The sequence below is a fragment of the Trachymyrmex cornetzi genome, unplaced genomic scaffold (genome assembly GCF_001594075.2).
Source record: "Trachymyrmex cornetzi isolate Tcor2-1 unplaced genomic scaffold, Tcor1.1 scaffold147, whole genome shotgun sequence".
NCBI classification, from domain to species: Eukaryota; Metazoa; Arthropoda; class Insecta; order Hymenoptera; family Formicidae; genus Trachymyrmex; species Trachymyrmex cornetzi.
Genome location: NW_017296059.1, coordinates 5,626,904 through 5,642,630, shown reverse-complemented (window position 1 = coordinate 5,642,630; position 15,727 = coordinate 5,626,904). Strand labels below are relative to the sequence as shown.

Here is a 15,727-nt window from a genome sequence, read left to right as displayed (position 1 = left end):
TGTATAAATATTATTTAAAAATAATTCTCTCTTTTTTATATTTACCATATATGTAGCGTGTAATTATATTTGAGTTTGCAATGGATTTTATCATTTACATTAAAAAAAATTAATAATTAATTGATCACCGTCCATTTTCTTTCAGGTGAAATGGGTAGAAGGAATGAAAATCCAGCCGTTTGTTCTAAAATACAGGAGCTCGTATAAAAAATTAGCAAAATACTTAGAAGCTCGAAGAGCGAACAATGTTGATTACAATAATATTTAACGTGATTTGAAGTTATTAGCTTGTTTCTATAAATAAGTTTATATCAAAATAATATGTTGATAGCATTTTTCTTTTATTAAGCTCTTATATATATTCTTATATTCCAATAGAATCAAATACAAATATAATGTATGAATATATTTGTAGTAAATGTAATATAAATGTAAATAAACCGCACAATCTTCAATACATTTTATTGTGCTGTTTTGTAATATTATATGTATGAAAAGCTTTATTTTATTCAAAATATTTGTATTTCACTTTTACACTCAAATTAGATCAATATACAAAAATTTAATGTATATCAGTGCTTCCAATCGAATTCGCTATCAATAGATTACTTGCATGGAAAAGATTTTAGCAATCTAATTTCAGTTTGTCTTGAACTTCACCCGAATTTTTATCGATCAAAGTCTCATTATAAGACAAATCGTGCTCACACACACACATATATATATATATAACTAGAAAAAATAAACTAAAATAAACTTATACTAAAATATATTAATAGCATATTTTAGGTATTTCAGTTCATAGATTTTAGTTTTTTACAAAAACGAATTTCTTGAATTGTGATATCTCGAGTACGTATACGAGTAAAAAAATAAATTTTATTGTCTAACAATCGCATATTGTCCCTTTTATCGATAATCACCGACATCCTTTTATACACCTGTGTGCGTGGGCGTGGGAGATGGCGCCAGGTGAAGCGTTATCGTCCAATAAAACTTTCAACACTTGTCATTCCCTGTCATTGAGGATAAGCATCCACGCCGCAATCGCCGCACTTTAACGATCCACATACAAGACCGTTCATCTGTGAACGGATTATTCAAATGAGTTCCTTACATCTGGCAGATGGTAAGTAATGTGACTGTCGAGTCTACGAAGACTGAAAGGAAGTTCCTTTACAAAGGATATATATGTTTACAGAAAGCCGGTAGTGTATGAGCAAAGTGCCTGTTATGTGTATCATTTAGTGTCATCGTTAAAGACTCGCATTATGTTGAGTTTTTCTGAAGAGAAAACTGAACTTTTGTTTTAGGCTCGGAGAAGCCAGCGGAAGTGGAAGGTCAGGCGCGTCTGTATAGCATGATGTATTGTCCCTTCGCTCATAGAATACGCCTCGTGCTGAGTCTGAAGCAGGTCTCACACGACATTGTCAATATCAACTTGCAGAGTAAACCGCAGTGGTTTCTCGAAGTATGCATCGAGTTATTTTCACAGAGATAACTCAATGTGATCCGAATCTAACGAGTTTTTCGAAAGAACAAGTGTCAAGATTGTTTGGATGTATTCTTATAAACGAAAATATTTTTTTAGATTCATCCGGATGGCAAAGTACCAATTTATATAGATTCGGATGGTACGATAATAACAGACTCTGTCGCAGTGGCGAACTATATAGATGAGAAGTACCCTGAGCCTCCTCTATACAACGATGAGACAAAGAATCGAGATTTAGAGCTGTTAGATCATTTCTCTAAGGTATTTATAACGACGTTGAGATCTGATCTTTTCCTGTCCTGGATATAATGTTTTAATAATTGTGTATTCTTTATAGATTATGGATACTTTTGCAAATTGCATATTTGGCAAAGACAAGAGACAGTTTGAAGAGATTCTCACTGAGGTAACGGACGATTTACAAGAATTTGAAAACGAGCTTAATGTACGCAAGACAACTTTTTTCGGGGGTTTGTATAAATCCGAATCTATATATTTTCTTTTTCTCTCTTTATATATCTTAATATTATTAATGAGTCATAACGTTTTGATCACTTATTGACTGCATAATAAGCAAATATAATCTTTATTGTTATAAGAATTGTATCTTTTGTTTTAGGGAGTAATCCAAATATGTTAGACGTTCTAATATGGCCTTGGTTTGAGCGTGCAAAAGCTCTGACTATACTTTACAAACAGCGTGCAAGTCTTGATAAGGAGAGATTTCCCCGTATTGTAAGCAAAAAATAGTATATCCAGTAACAGTATTTTCAAATTTGTCAACTCAGCTATAAAAATTGTGAAGATTTATTCATATTTAGCAATTTTCTTAACATTCATTTAAATTCATTAACACTGTATGTATATTTATAACAAAATGTTAAATATAATATTTTCTTGTTTATCTACAGAAATTGTATTTGAATTTGTAGTGGATTTTTTTATCATTCATATTCAAGAAAAATAATTATTGATCCATTGCGTCCATTTTGTTTCAGATGGAATGGGTAGATGGAATGAAAGATCAGTCATTCGTTCTAAAACACAAAGGCTCGTATGAAAAGTTTGCAAAATTCGTAGAAGCTGTAAGAACGGGAAATGTTGATTATGACAATCTTTAAACGTATTTGCAAAACTATAACAAAATGCAAAGATAAATACAAAATAGTTTGGCATAAATCAACATATTAACATCAGTATTAATATTAATAGTATGTGATATTTGACTTACATGTATTAATTTTTCTGTGTTGTATGTGTTGAATTTTTTATGTGATATTTTTTTATGTTATATTTTTTATGTGACATTTTTATATGTATTAACTTTTTATTTATTTTTATATGTTAAATTTAATACATATTTTAATTTTTTTTTAACATATTGTATCATATAACTCCTGCACTATTGTAATGTAATATTTTAATCCTTCATTTATTTATAGCTATGTAGTACAAAATAAGTCTATATAACAAATGGCCTGTACTTTGACATTAAATATAAGCATTTTAACGTTAAGTGTGTAATTAAGTGTAATATTAAACATAATTATTCCACATTTTAACAGGGCACTAACTGAATATGTAGCTGTATATTATTATTGTTATTATAAAGCAAATTAACATTTACATAATGTGTTAATCTCTTGCTATTAATTGTTTAGTAACACAAAATACTTATTTTCTTATGTAATTCTTTAATTTTTGTGATAATTTATTGTGATAATTTTTGTTTTCGTATTTTGTTTCCATGCGATATCGTCTTAAAATTCCGAATGGTTAAAATATACATATTTATGTAATTTATATTTGAATACGTAGAAGTAATATATAAGAATCGAATTTCTAAATTAAATAATAAATCCGTTATTGTCCCTTTCTTACTTATATTATTAAGTATAGGTACTTATTTTATTAAAACTTACTGTCTTATTTAAGATAAAAAAATTAAAAGATTATGGAATGGATATCATCTCATCAATCAAATGTTTTCAGTTAAAACACGTTTAATAGATCTAGTACAAACTTTTACTTTTTGCGACAAATACGAACAATTCAAGAGCGAGCAATCAGCATATATGACATATTTCCTTTCTGCAGTTTCGTTCAACCAAAGAGTGCCTAAAGATATTTTCAATGTACAAACTTATTTTTGCTATATCGATGGCATTACCAACAAAAATGAATTTGCCAGAAATTCAAAGATATTTGATATACATATATCACAGATTTTATTCCTATCATACATATGTTACTTTTATATATTATATTTTCCAGCACCATAACAACAATATGTAATATTTCGTTAACATTTTATTAACAGTATCGAGCAACGTACCGTATTACCGTTAATAATTTATTCCATTACGTATAGTTGCTTATTGTATGTAAATCCAATTTTTGTTGCTAACGTCATTATCGTAGACCATCGATCTATTTATCTATGCGCTCCTTATTTTACTTATTATTACAATTCGTTATAATTTATTATAAATATAAATTGGTGTAGATCTTTACAATTCGTTGTAATTGCGGTACCTCGCAAGCCATCACTATAGTCGCTTCAAATCGACACAATTGGCTACAATTTGTTACGTCATAAACAAATTTTTCACAGCATTCACGGGCGGATAACAATTTTTTGAAATCTAATTTTAATAATTTTTTTTATTAATTCTACAGGAATTACAAAAAACAGAAAGCTATGTATCACGCATTTCCTTCTTATCCTATGTAACAACGTTAAAAAAGCAACGATTATCTTTGAACAGATTTATATTCTGAAGCTTTTTAGCAATTTTGAAAGCCCAAAAGTTAACCCATTAACAGTTAACATCTCACTTTTAAGATAAAATTTAAGCCCGCTGAATAATATAAATAATTTTTTAATTATTTCAATTTTTTTATCTTTTCAAAAATAATTTTTATTAATATTGTTGTGAATTAAATCAATATAACAATATATTTTATTTTATTTTATTTTAGAATTTACTTGTACTATATTTTTTTACGTCCTTCACAGCTTCAAAAAACGAACGAGTGCCGGAACACACTTTACTTTCTTTTATCTTAAATCTAATTTATAAGGCAAGAATTCAAGAATGGAATTTTTCAAGTGTAAGATCAATAAGAATTATTTAATGATTCTAGAATTAAGCTGATACTTTTTTCAAAGAAAGGAAAATTGTAATATTAAACTGTTTGTATTGCAATTATGGCCTTTTATGAATTAAGTGTTATTACAGTCTAGTTTTCACGTAAAGAGGGGGAAATGTCTATCCCTGTAGCATTAATTTTTGCTGCGAACTATGATCCTGAAGTGATCTTACGATATTGTAATTGTGAAATAAAATAAAGCGAAGTATATATAAGGACAGCCTGCTATACAATCGATATATATTTCGTATACCGACGAAGGTGTTACTATCACCAAACAGTGCATTTATTCGGGGGATTCATTTTTGTTCCGAGTGGACAGCGAAACGCCTCTACGAATGCCTGAGAATTCATCATTACACTGTTGACTCTGGAAATCAATCGTCGTGCGTGTAATCAATCGTTATACTTTACTTATGACTGAGTAAATTTTGCACAAATTAGGAAAGATAAGAAAAATATTCAATACCTTTCAGGATGAGAAGCATGATAGTCGAATTCTACAGAGAAGACGTAAGTCTCGAGAGTCGTATTAACACAGTATACCTAAAAACACAATGGTATCAATACAATACATTACTTTAACACGGAGTTAATATAAAAAGAAAACAAAAAGATAATGAATAATCTCTTAATTATCTTTGAACACGTTAATTCTTTTGTCACACTCGACAAATATACTTATATTAATGATATAACAAATCTTATACATATATTAATGTAAAGAATAAAAATAAATATAATAAATAGAAATCATTATACATTATATATAAATAATAATATAAAACAGCTTTAAGATTAGATCCATTTAATTAATAAAGAAGCATAAAAGCTAACGCAAATATTGAAGATGACCCAATAAAGATCGAAACCTTTATTATCATAGTTATTTTAACAAATAAATGTATTATATATAAAGATATTCGTAAAGTTGAACTATTCTGGTAAAAATTTTTCTCATAATTTTATCAGTACAAAATTACTTTTTTAAAAAAGGCAAAAAGAAGCGCTAAGAAAACGTGCTTTTCGAATAAACCTAAGTATTCAACCCAATTATAATAATATATAAAATTGTACATTAATAGTATATAAAATTAACAATAAATCAAGGGCTACAAGCTAAGCTGGATCTATTCTGAAATATTTTGAAATTTCTCATCCCATAATTTCTAAAAAGTATTTAAACATTTTTTGAATTTAATAACATTTCATTAGAAATTATACTTACAAAAAAATCTTAAAAATCTTACGATGTGTTATAATTAACATATATAAAAAACTTTGAGAAAAGATGTAAATTTTCTGAGAAATGTTCCAATTCGTATAAAAAATGTGAAAAATTTATAAAAAATTATAGAGAAATTCTGAAAAATTATATGAAAAATTCTGAGAAAAATTTTCACCAGGGTAGCATTGACTTTTATGCTTCTTTATTAATTAAACTGTACTATATGCGTATGTAATGATTTTTATATGATGATAGATTAGTTTGTTGCAAAATTATAGAATGAATAGTATATATAAAAAAAAGAGAAATCGTTATACTTTACTATGACTGAGAAATCGAAAAAGAAATATTTGAAGAAAAGAAGGGGAGTTACCTGTGCGGCACTTATGAAGAAGAGCTGACTCGGTCGGAGTCCCTCCAATCCGGGAAGGCTCCGATCCTTTCCGTTTGTCAAAATATGCCAAGTCTTGTGGGCAATTTGCAGAGCACCAATATCCGCGACGTTCTCGTTTTTTGTCATGTTCCAATCAAACTGCGCGACAAAATTAAGGGTGAAAAAAGAGAAATGTTCCTGTTCTCATTAATTCGAGAGATTCGTGAGCATTCTCAGCGAGAAATAACCAAATAACTTATCGAATCGATGTCGATTCGACATCGAATTAATAATTTCAGTCATTTCTCACTGGTGTCTTAAGTTTCATCTCAAAGTTCATCTCGAACTTACCTGCACAGCAACGTCGTTCCCAGCATACGACTGGACCTTCCGCCAAAAGCTCCTGGCGTAAAGTCGCGCGACGCATTCTATCTTGGTCTCTAATCGTTTCCAGGAGTCTGCCGTGACGCGAAGCCACTCGTCGATGTTCCGATCCGGCTCCATGGGCAGTTTACGGCGGTGAAAATCGAAAGCATGGAGAATCTCGTGGGCGATAACCGATCCTAACGTAGCGTGTACCGCAAAAGCTGGCCCACCGTCCCACGACCATGCCCAGGATGTCATCATCGCCAATGGGATTTCTATCGTTTTTAACAAGGATAACTTAATTTATTCAAATTGCTCGATGCCAGTTTTACTTGCATATGTAGATATAATAGTACTTACCGATGGTGTTTGTGGAGGATTCGTAATAGGCATGCACGGAGTAAGGGTAGTGATTCCTAAAAGCACAATAATCTACAATTTAGGAGGATTTCGAAGGGAATAAAATGGTTTTTTTTCTTTTTTATATATTAAAGATCTAAATTGATTAAGCACTGATAAATTTATAATACAAAATTTATAAACACACAAAAATATAATATAAGATTTATAAAAACAAAACAGAAGAAATGACAAAAAAGAGAGATAGGATTGTTCGATATTAGTTAAGCTTTTATTTTTATCTAATGATTCATGGACTTCTGGTTAAAGGGCTAATAGAATTTTTTCTTACCTCAATATCGCGTTTTTTCGTAACGGACTTTGATCTTTTGATCTTTGGAGCTGATGGAACCTGTTCAGGACGGTGGTAATAAAATCATCCGAGTCGATTACGACCTACGAGACAACGCTATTTAAAAATACTGATAAAAGAAAGAAGGTAGAGACAATTTCAAAGTTTACATCATCTCTTCATTATAAATTAGATTTACTTTATAAATTATATCTCTTTTATTTTATGAAAGAGAAGAATCTATTTCTTCTGTTTTAATCGCGTTCAATATTTATGTATCTGCGTATCCCTGATGAAAATTTTTCTTAGAATTTTTCATATAATTTTTATAACTTTTTAGAAAATTTTTCATATTTTTTTATACGAATTGGAACACTTCTTAGAAATTCTAAAAAAGTGTTTTAGTCACATTTTTTCTAATATTCTTCTTATGAATTCTAAAATATTACAAAATTTTTCATTTTTATAATTTCTGAGGAAAATTTACAAAATTTAAGAAAATTTAAAGTATTTATTCAAAAATTCTCTATAAATTTGAAAATATGATAGATTATTAAAAATATTATGAGATATGAGAATTCGTTTCACCGGAGATGAAAAAGATAATTGTCTTACCTCGGCCATTTCACGCGTTAGCAAGGTGTCGTTGTAAAAATCTGGCGACACATGAAATCGACCTCGTAAAGAATTTAACTTCTGCAATGCTTGCGTCCTGGTTTCATCGTCCAACCACGACTTCACTAATATCCGCTCGGCTATCGTTTCCTTCACGCGTTCAAACAGCGCGGTCACCTGCAGTCACATAAAAAGTAATTATTATCAAATTAAGACAAAATTTTACACGACAAAGATCAACTTTTTAACATTTGATCACTCCGAAAAATATGGATTACATATGCGAAATCGTGCAACTTTCAAAAGATGGATAATCACGTTTATTCGTGTTTCAAATTCTTGTTAAACTTGTTAAACGATCAGTTAACTGTTAAAGGGTTAATAATAGACGAAAAGTATTACCCTGTTGACCAGAGTTTCTAAGTACTTTGGAGTGTACTGCCGCACGTACAGCGCACTGACCGCCTCGCTGAAGATGCTTTTGGTCAGTCTGTAGCAGGAGTGTTTCCAGTCTTTGACGGCGGTGACGTTTACGATGTCGTGCAATGTATCCGCATAGAGCAACAGCAATCCGTTATGAATAATCCTTCGTGATTTATTATAATTAAATATTAATCAATACGAGATATACATGTATTCTGCGTAACTATTATTATAATCATGACTATTATAATCGATATATAAGCCTAGGATTTGAGCAATTAAACCATATAATTATCTAATATTAATATAAATAAGTAATAGAAAAATTATATTAATATAATTTATATATTCAAAATCTAATTTACATTATTATAAATTATATAACAATTATATTACATTATTATATTATATATAATTACATGTAATTATATTACATTATAAAATTATATTAATTTGTAATATAATTTATAATATTTACATTATTATAAATTATATAAAAATTATATTACATTAATTAAGATGTATTATAATGTATATATGATTAATATGATTAGCAATACTATATACTCTATTATAGTGTACAGCAGAATATCGATTTCTTTGTTCCATCCCGATTATAGAATCGACCCTTTCCAAATTGATATCTCGTTATCGACAACTTATCCAATTGGATTTCCAAAGAGAAAGCTTAGGCAAAGGATTTGGTTTCGTATCACGCAATGCGCGCAAATTGTCATGAAATGGATATGGAAAATCCGTACCGTCTGGAGGAGCGACTCAATAGCTTGCCAAGGCTACGAAAGTAACGCGGTGCCATAATGTAGACATAAATCTGTTGGTCCTCGGATGCGACGTACGTCGGCGGTCGTTGTACGCTATTCGTGTCGTTATTACCGCCGTTCAGATCGACGCCGTTCGCACGATAGGGTAACGTAGCATTCAGCAGCGATCTCCATCTTATCTGTCTCAAGATCGTCAAATAACTTTCTTATTTTAAGAGAAGGAAGATCGATTGAGAGATCAATTGAGAGAAGAGAGGAAAAGTAATTGATGATTAAAAGACTGAGAAAATAAATAAGAGGCTACTGCGATCCAAAGCATAAGGGTAATCCAATTAAGAACTAAACAACTCTAGTAGCACAATTTATTGGCCAATGTATCCCCAATGCATGCCAATGTTTAACCAATGTAACGCCAGTAGATTGTGCTACTCAGGAGGGAGCCAATATGATTTTAATTAGATTTAAAACTTCATTTCCAATTGGCTCCTATCAATTCTTAAAAAGGAATAACATATACTTGGGTGACATACTCAACTAATTCGATTACTTATAAGCAATAAAAAATTGTTTACAATATGCGTTTATTTTTATGAAATTTATAATTAATTATAACAACTTTTTTTCAATCAAAATACTTAAATATATGATGTATTTTTATTAATAGAAAAGTTATAAGCAATGGAAAAAGAAAGTATGCTACACTCAAGTGGCAAGCAAAGGGATAACTACTGTTTGTGACAGAATAGCTGTCGTGTCTGTTTCACTAACGATCGCACGTAGCGGAATTTCGTGCAGTTCGCGGCTAAAAGAGCCCGTATTGAGTTGATACTTACGTAACCAAAGTTTTCTTGGAGATAAGTAACGTTGTAAGCGACGTATACCCTCTGTTCAACATCCACCCAATTGTACAAATCTTTGTGCTTTGGATAAATCTGACATAACGCACGCACTTTATTCGCTGTTTAATTCACATAAAACGGTGGCGATAAACCCTTACCTTTTCAAGCGATAAGCAAAATTGCAAAAGCAGATCCGTCTCCGACGATTGTTCCTCAGGATCCATATTTTTTGGCAAGAATCCTTGGACAATCTCTCGAATTCTACGCGATCTTTGTACGTCTCTGTTTTTCTGGAAAAATATCGCGGCGTATTTACAAGATTTTAAAAAAAGAGAAACGTCTTAAAAGCGCCCAAGAATTTAAAGGCATAAAAGTTCGTTGATTTTTGTTTAATTACCGTGTAAAATGTCGAATCAAGATAGCTTCGAATTCTTACCTGGTCCTCTGCGAGAAATTTATAATTCTGGTGCTTGACAGGAAAATCAAGATATACAGATGACTTTGTGCGATCGTAAAGATCTATGTCGATGTATAAATCGAAGAAGGGCGCGCCGTTTACTTTTAGCAATGCAGAGATTAGAGGAGTGATGTCAGTCGGCACCACGCTTTTCGGCGATAGATAGCCACCAAATTTATTCAACAATTCGTAAACTGAAAGAGGGAGCATTAAAAGTGCCTTATCGTCGTACAAGATGTATGATAATACCAACGAGACGCATATTTGGAGTAACTGAAGAAACTTTATACGATTTGGAGTAACGGAAGAATTATACAGAAAAGGATCTGTCCTTATCCGCGATTTTTATTAACATTTAACAAATGTTAATATGATACGTTTTAATAATAAAAGAACTACAATATTAACTCATTTATATGCAATAAAATTATTTCATATTTGATTTATTAAAATTGAAACGCTAAAATAATTGTGTTAGAAAAATTTTCAGATTTATATTTATTATAAATATTCGAATTTTATTTATGTCTACCAAATGTTAATGCACATGGTATGTTTTAACTCTAATTAGTACTGATTGTTCCAAAATATCCTTAATTCATATTCGCGAGTCCAGTGCTTTAAATTAATACAGCTTTGCTTAAAATTAATATAATTGAAATGATTTTATTTTTATTTTATAGATATAAAAAAACAATTTTTCACAATATTATCACAGAAAATATTCGGGTCCACTAAACTCGTGACTACCAATAAGGATTAATAATAATAGGGAGCTTTTGCAATAACGTGAATTTAGATACGGTGAACGCTAAGGTCATATTAACCTTTTCTTAATTAATTGTTAAGAAGAGGTAACCTGACCTTAGCGTTCACCGTATCTGGATAAACGATATTATAAAAACTCTCTAATAAAAGAGCGAGTTAGCAATATTAGCTAACTATTCGTGAAACGAAGTATCGTGAACAAATCTTTTACCGGGTGTAAAATTTACGGGTTTCTTCTTAAAGTCTCGACAAGTATCGTAAAACTGCCCAAGCTTCTCGAAGGCAACGACCATTTGTCCCGTCTCGTTTGTCAGCGTCTCTAAAACAATAATACTCGCGATTAGGATCATTTCCTGGAAGGAAATGTCGTTAAGTTCAACTCGCAAAGAAGGCTGAAGGGATAAGGCACAACGGCTAAAGATCTCGCAAATGATCTGATTAACAGCGGGGGCAATTCGTCGACCTTGAATCACGCGAATATCGCTACGAAGGTAAACGTAAAAGTAAGAGAAGGTTTCAGAGAGAGGCGTTCCGCCAAACAGTAAGCAACCAGTGCAACACACGTATGCACACGTGTACACGTACGTATATCGATTAATGTGCATTATTTATAGTAACGGCAAGTCGGCCGTTCAATTTCGCCTTGCATCAGAGTCCGATAACTTTTCATCAAACGAAACGACCCTCCCCCGTTCGTTTCTTTCATTTTCAGGGAATGTGACCGTACCAACGTCGAAGACTTCCGGAGAACTTGCAACCTCCCCGTTGCAGATCCCTTAACGAGACAGCGCAATTAACGGATCCACGGGAGGAGGAGAACCATGTTCCTCTCCTTTTTTAAAAATATTTATGACAAACTGTTATATTTGTAATTTTTGTAAAATGTGCTCAATCACAATTTTGATATTCCAAATATATATTTTAATTTAAGAAACTCCTATATATAAAAAAATAGATTTTATTATATTATTCTTTTTTTGTGTCGATATAATTTGAAATAAAATGTTTTGTAAATTGTACATTTCAAATAATACTTTTTTAATGTAATAACTTAAATAAATTAATTTAGTATTCTATCTTTCCATATTTGATATTAAAAAAAAGATTTCGCTTTCTATGCGCCGATGAATCTTTGAAAAGTTTCAGGATCCGTCAATAGATAGACACCGAGTTTTTCGATCCACATTCCGATGTTCCTCGTAATGACATTTCTCGTATATATAGTCGATGTTTATTCATCTCCCCTTTAAGTTTCGATCCCCGAACAGTTATATTATCCGGCGGCGATCCATACGCGAGCATAGTTGGTGCCAGTCGTTCGGCGCCAGTCGCGCCGGCGACACCACTACCACTAACTATTATCGTGTTCGCGATAGGTTCTTGCCAAATTGAGGTCGGGTTCTCTGTCCGGGTTCTTCCCGTGGTCTTTGAATCTCTACGCTGAAAATTAACATGTCGCTAATTATACCCGTCTCTCATCCGCAAATCCGGTTTCCTTTTTCTTTCTTTTCCCTCGTCGACACGAGGATCGTAATAATCGCAACGAAAAGAGGACAAAGAAAATCGATAGGATTGCCGAGATACCGTCGTTATCGTCATACAATATACTTCGATAGTCAATACACTCTTTAGAATCGTTACACGTAATGTAAAAGAATTGCAGATAAATTTCTACAATTTTGTACAAATAATTCTATAAAGACGAGGTTTTCTTATACAGGCAACTCCAATTTTATCGCATTATGTAGAATAACAATAAAATCACTGATCCATTATAAACTCGATTTTTTTCTCTTACGGAAAGTTCTTTTAATCCGCAAAACAGATCATTTTAATCGGGCGTAAATTATGTGCTCTTATTTTTCCGAGAAAAAATACTGTATTTTATAATTATTCTATTGAAAGACATTACGTCATTACTCCACTGAGAATTGAATGTTTTAATGAGGCCATATAAATCCACTCGGCTGAAAGAGATTGAAACGCGGTAAAAGGAATGGAATATTTTTACATCATAGAACGCGATTTTTTGCTTCAGCGAAGTAATTAAGTTTTCGAAATTAGCGATTGAGACTTGTGAAAATAATGTCTAAAATTTTTTTAAGTTAAAATGTAAAAGGAAAGTGGTGGAAAACTGTAAAACGCTCACTGTGTATACGTTCGTCGATTTGCGCCTGGAGTATGTTGAAGCTCGCACTCGGTTGATAGGGTTGCTGATCGCGGAAACCACCGCAGGCGAACTTGTAAAAATCTTTGCAAGGATCAACGCCACGTTTCATAGACGTTAAGATCCTCTTCGAGGCCTCCATGCAAACATCCGTGTCGCAAACACCCTCGGGTCCATCTCGTTCTCTGACGCAGGCTTCATCCTGAAATCGTAGTCATTAGCTTTGTTTTAACCTTTTTCTGATTCAGCCTTTCCCTGAGACTAGATGCCTATTTTTCGGTCCCAAAATGTCCTATTTTCATTTATTGTTTGGATAAAAGCAAAATACCTTCTGTCACCTTGAAGCTTTTGTATTTTTCAAATCGTTAATTTTATTTGCTTTTCTAATAAATATAGATACAACATGACTATTAATAATAATAAATTATATAACACACACACACAATTATCGTAATAATATATAAAATATAATTATTATTCGGACATAAATTCAATTTGGCAAAATTGAGGTCTCTTTTGAAGCAACCTTTTCGTAAACAGTTCTCGTGTGCATCGTTAATCAAAGATAATAAGTATTATTAAATTGTTTGTCAATTTAATTAGTAATTACGTACGCCAACTTCAGTTTAGAACTGTATTTGACAAATAATGACAAATATTCGACGTGCAGGTTACTTGAATTGGAAAATGTATGCAAAATGTTATTAAACACAAAAACCTGCTTTAACCGAATTCTAAGGAATACACTTAGTAAAAAAATCAAAATGATTTTATAACGTCATGAAAGTCAAAATGATGATCTTTAATTACAACATTTGATCGTTTATTAACTTATTAAGAATCAAAATAAAGATACTTTAATTTTTTGTTGACTTTTGTGTGTTCCTTGAGATATGGTCTTTTTCACTAATAACTAATGTACCTTTCGAATTCAAATAATGTAATATATTCTCTGTCTTAACTTTTTACATTCAGAATTGTTAATATTGACTTATATGTCCTTTATAATCTTTGTATTGTTTTTTTTAAATTAAGAGTCCTCTATATTCTTTATTATATGACTTTTACTTTTTCACTTATTTAGGTTAAAAAATAACATTTTAACGATTATTGCTGTAACATCTTTGACTCTAAATACCATTTGCGATCCATTCGTTTAAATGTATTCTGAAAAAGTATAAATATAAATTCGGGATAAGAGGTAAATAAAGCCCTGACCTCAGCCTAGGATGAGCCTTCAGTTCGCCTCGAAACCTTACCCATCAATACGGCTTCGTTTTGTGCTGTCGCATATTAGTGACGCATGTATCACTTCGAGTAATTATATCGAGTCATGAGCGCGGTTTTCCGTTTCGTCGTTCAGTTTTATAATTTCACACGCGTAAAGAAAATAAAAGGTACAAATTTCCTTGAATCGCGATTCTCTTCTTTCTCCCTTTGAATTCGAGAATTAATTCTCTTGTTACTTGCGAGATCAAATTTGCAGCGCAAGGGTAAGAGTTGCTGATTACAGCTGATTATCCGGTGCTCTCGTTGCTAAACACCGACTTTCCTCACCTTTCTCACCTCTCTCAAAGTTAACTTATGTCTACGATCGATATAAATTACTACGGCCAACTACTAATCTTCCTTGCTGCATAAGTAAGACGATTACTTATTCGCGTCACGTCGCACGCTTCGCACGTTTTGCAAGCATACCCTGCATGCGTGCCGTTATGTTCGCGAAACACTTCGTGTTTCCTTGTAATCTCAGTGACGATTTATACCTTTAATTTCTCAACAAGCTCTTACGTGATACTCATTTACTTTCCATTCTATGCGTGACGACAAATAAGTATTGAAGATGGAATTGTTTCGAGCACAACATAGCTTTTCGCCGTAAGTTTTGCATGAAGAAATATCACGTTTCTTTCTATCAAAAAGAAAGCCTTGGGTAAGAATACATTATAGATATTCTGCAGATATAATATATAGTGCATTTTCTATATACCGAATGGCAGATACTTATTATACTATTTATAGAAATGAAATTGAGTTAGAAAATAAAAATCAGTTTGATTTCGTCGAACACGCAAATCCGGATGCTACGGAAGCCGGATAATTTCGTATTTATTCGTGCGTAAATAAAACGCAATAAATCCTACGGCACAGGATCCTTTTCTCATGTATTTTCAGCATCGGGGAAAAACTGATAAATAATCCCGGATTTAATCCCCGAAACCGCATCCGTATCCACAAAACCACCCTTTCCGCTTCGTTTGGTGCGTAACGGATACGGAAGAGGAAAGGATCGTTAAAAGGACACCCACCAATGGCGCACATTTGCGCGGCTGCTCTCCTTCCGGCAAGGTCGTGATAAGGAAGAGCACC

General features: G+C 32.0%; 3 protein-coding genes across 5 annotated transcripts in view; 2 read left to right on the top strand and 1 right to left on the bottom strand.

The window, feature by feature from the left end:
* Window positions 1-327, top strand: part of LOC108757672 (pyrimidodiazepine synthase) — a 1,960-nt gene extending 1,633 nt beyond the window's left edge. For all 3 annotated transcript variants that reach the window (XM_018502162.1, XM_018502163.1, XM_018502161.1), the window contains one exon: window positions 146-327. In XM_018502162.1, coding sequence (XP_018357664.1) covers window positions 146-268 — 123 coding nt within the window. In that variant the 3' untranslated portion in view covers window positions 269-327. The remainder of the gene's footprint in view (window positions 1-145) is intronic.
* A 701-nt stretch (window positions 328-1,028) lies between these two features.
* LOC108757692 (glutathione S-transferase omega-1) lies at window positions 1,029-2,638 on the top strand. Its single transcript, XM_018502198.1, has 6 exons — window positions 1,029-1,129; window positions 1,314-1,471; window positions 1,592-1,756; window positions 1,833-1,965; window positions 2,115-2,230; window positions 2,494-2,638. Exons 1-6 carry the CDS (start codon window positions 1,105-1,107, stop codon window positions 2,614-2,616), a joined length of 720 nt encoding a protein of 239 aa, XP_018357700.1. The 5' UTR covers window positions 1,029-1,104; the 3' UTR covers window positions 2,617-2,638.
* A 2,019-nt stretch (window positions 2,639-4,657) lies between these two features.
* Window positions 4,658-15,726, bottom strand: LOC108757594 (endothelin-converting enzyme 1; the record flags this gene model as incomplete). Its single annotated transcript, XM_018502054.1, has 15 exons — window positions 4,658-5,018; window positions 5,118-5,194; window positions 6,250-6,408; window positions 6,601-6,890; window positions 6,976-7,031; window positions 7,307-7,410; window positions 7,922-8,098; window positions 8,324-8,507; window positions 9,106-9,305; window positions 9,960-10,058; window positions 10,124-10,255; window positions 10,402-10,616; window positions 11,402-11,509; window positions 13,340-13,559; window positions 15,667-15,726. Coding segments are annotated over 15 exons (2,181 nt in total), but the record flags the coding sequence as incomplete, so codon positions are not given.
* Window position 15,727: the final 1 nt, after the last annotated feature.

Bases quoted from the DNA above. Each gene is read 5' to 3' on its own strand.
- LOC108757692 (XM_018502198.1), top strand. From the start codon at position 1,105: ATGAGTTCCTTACATCTGGCAGATG. The intron at 1,472-1,591 runs GTATGCATCGAG...ATATTTTTTTAG, and splicing joins AACCGCAGTGGTTTCTCGAA to ATTCATCCGGATGGCAAAGT. The intron at 1,966-2,114 runs GTTTGTATAAAT...CTTTTGTTTTAG, and splicing joins CAAGACAACTTTTTTCGGGG to GGAGTAATCCAAATATGTTA.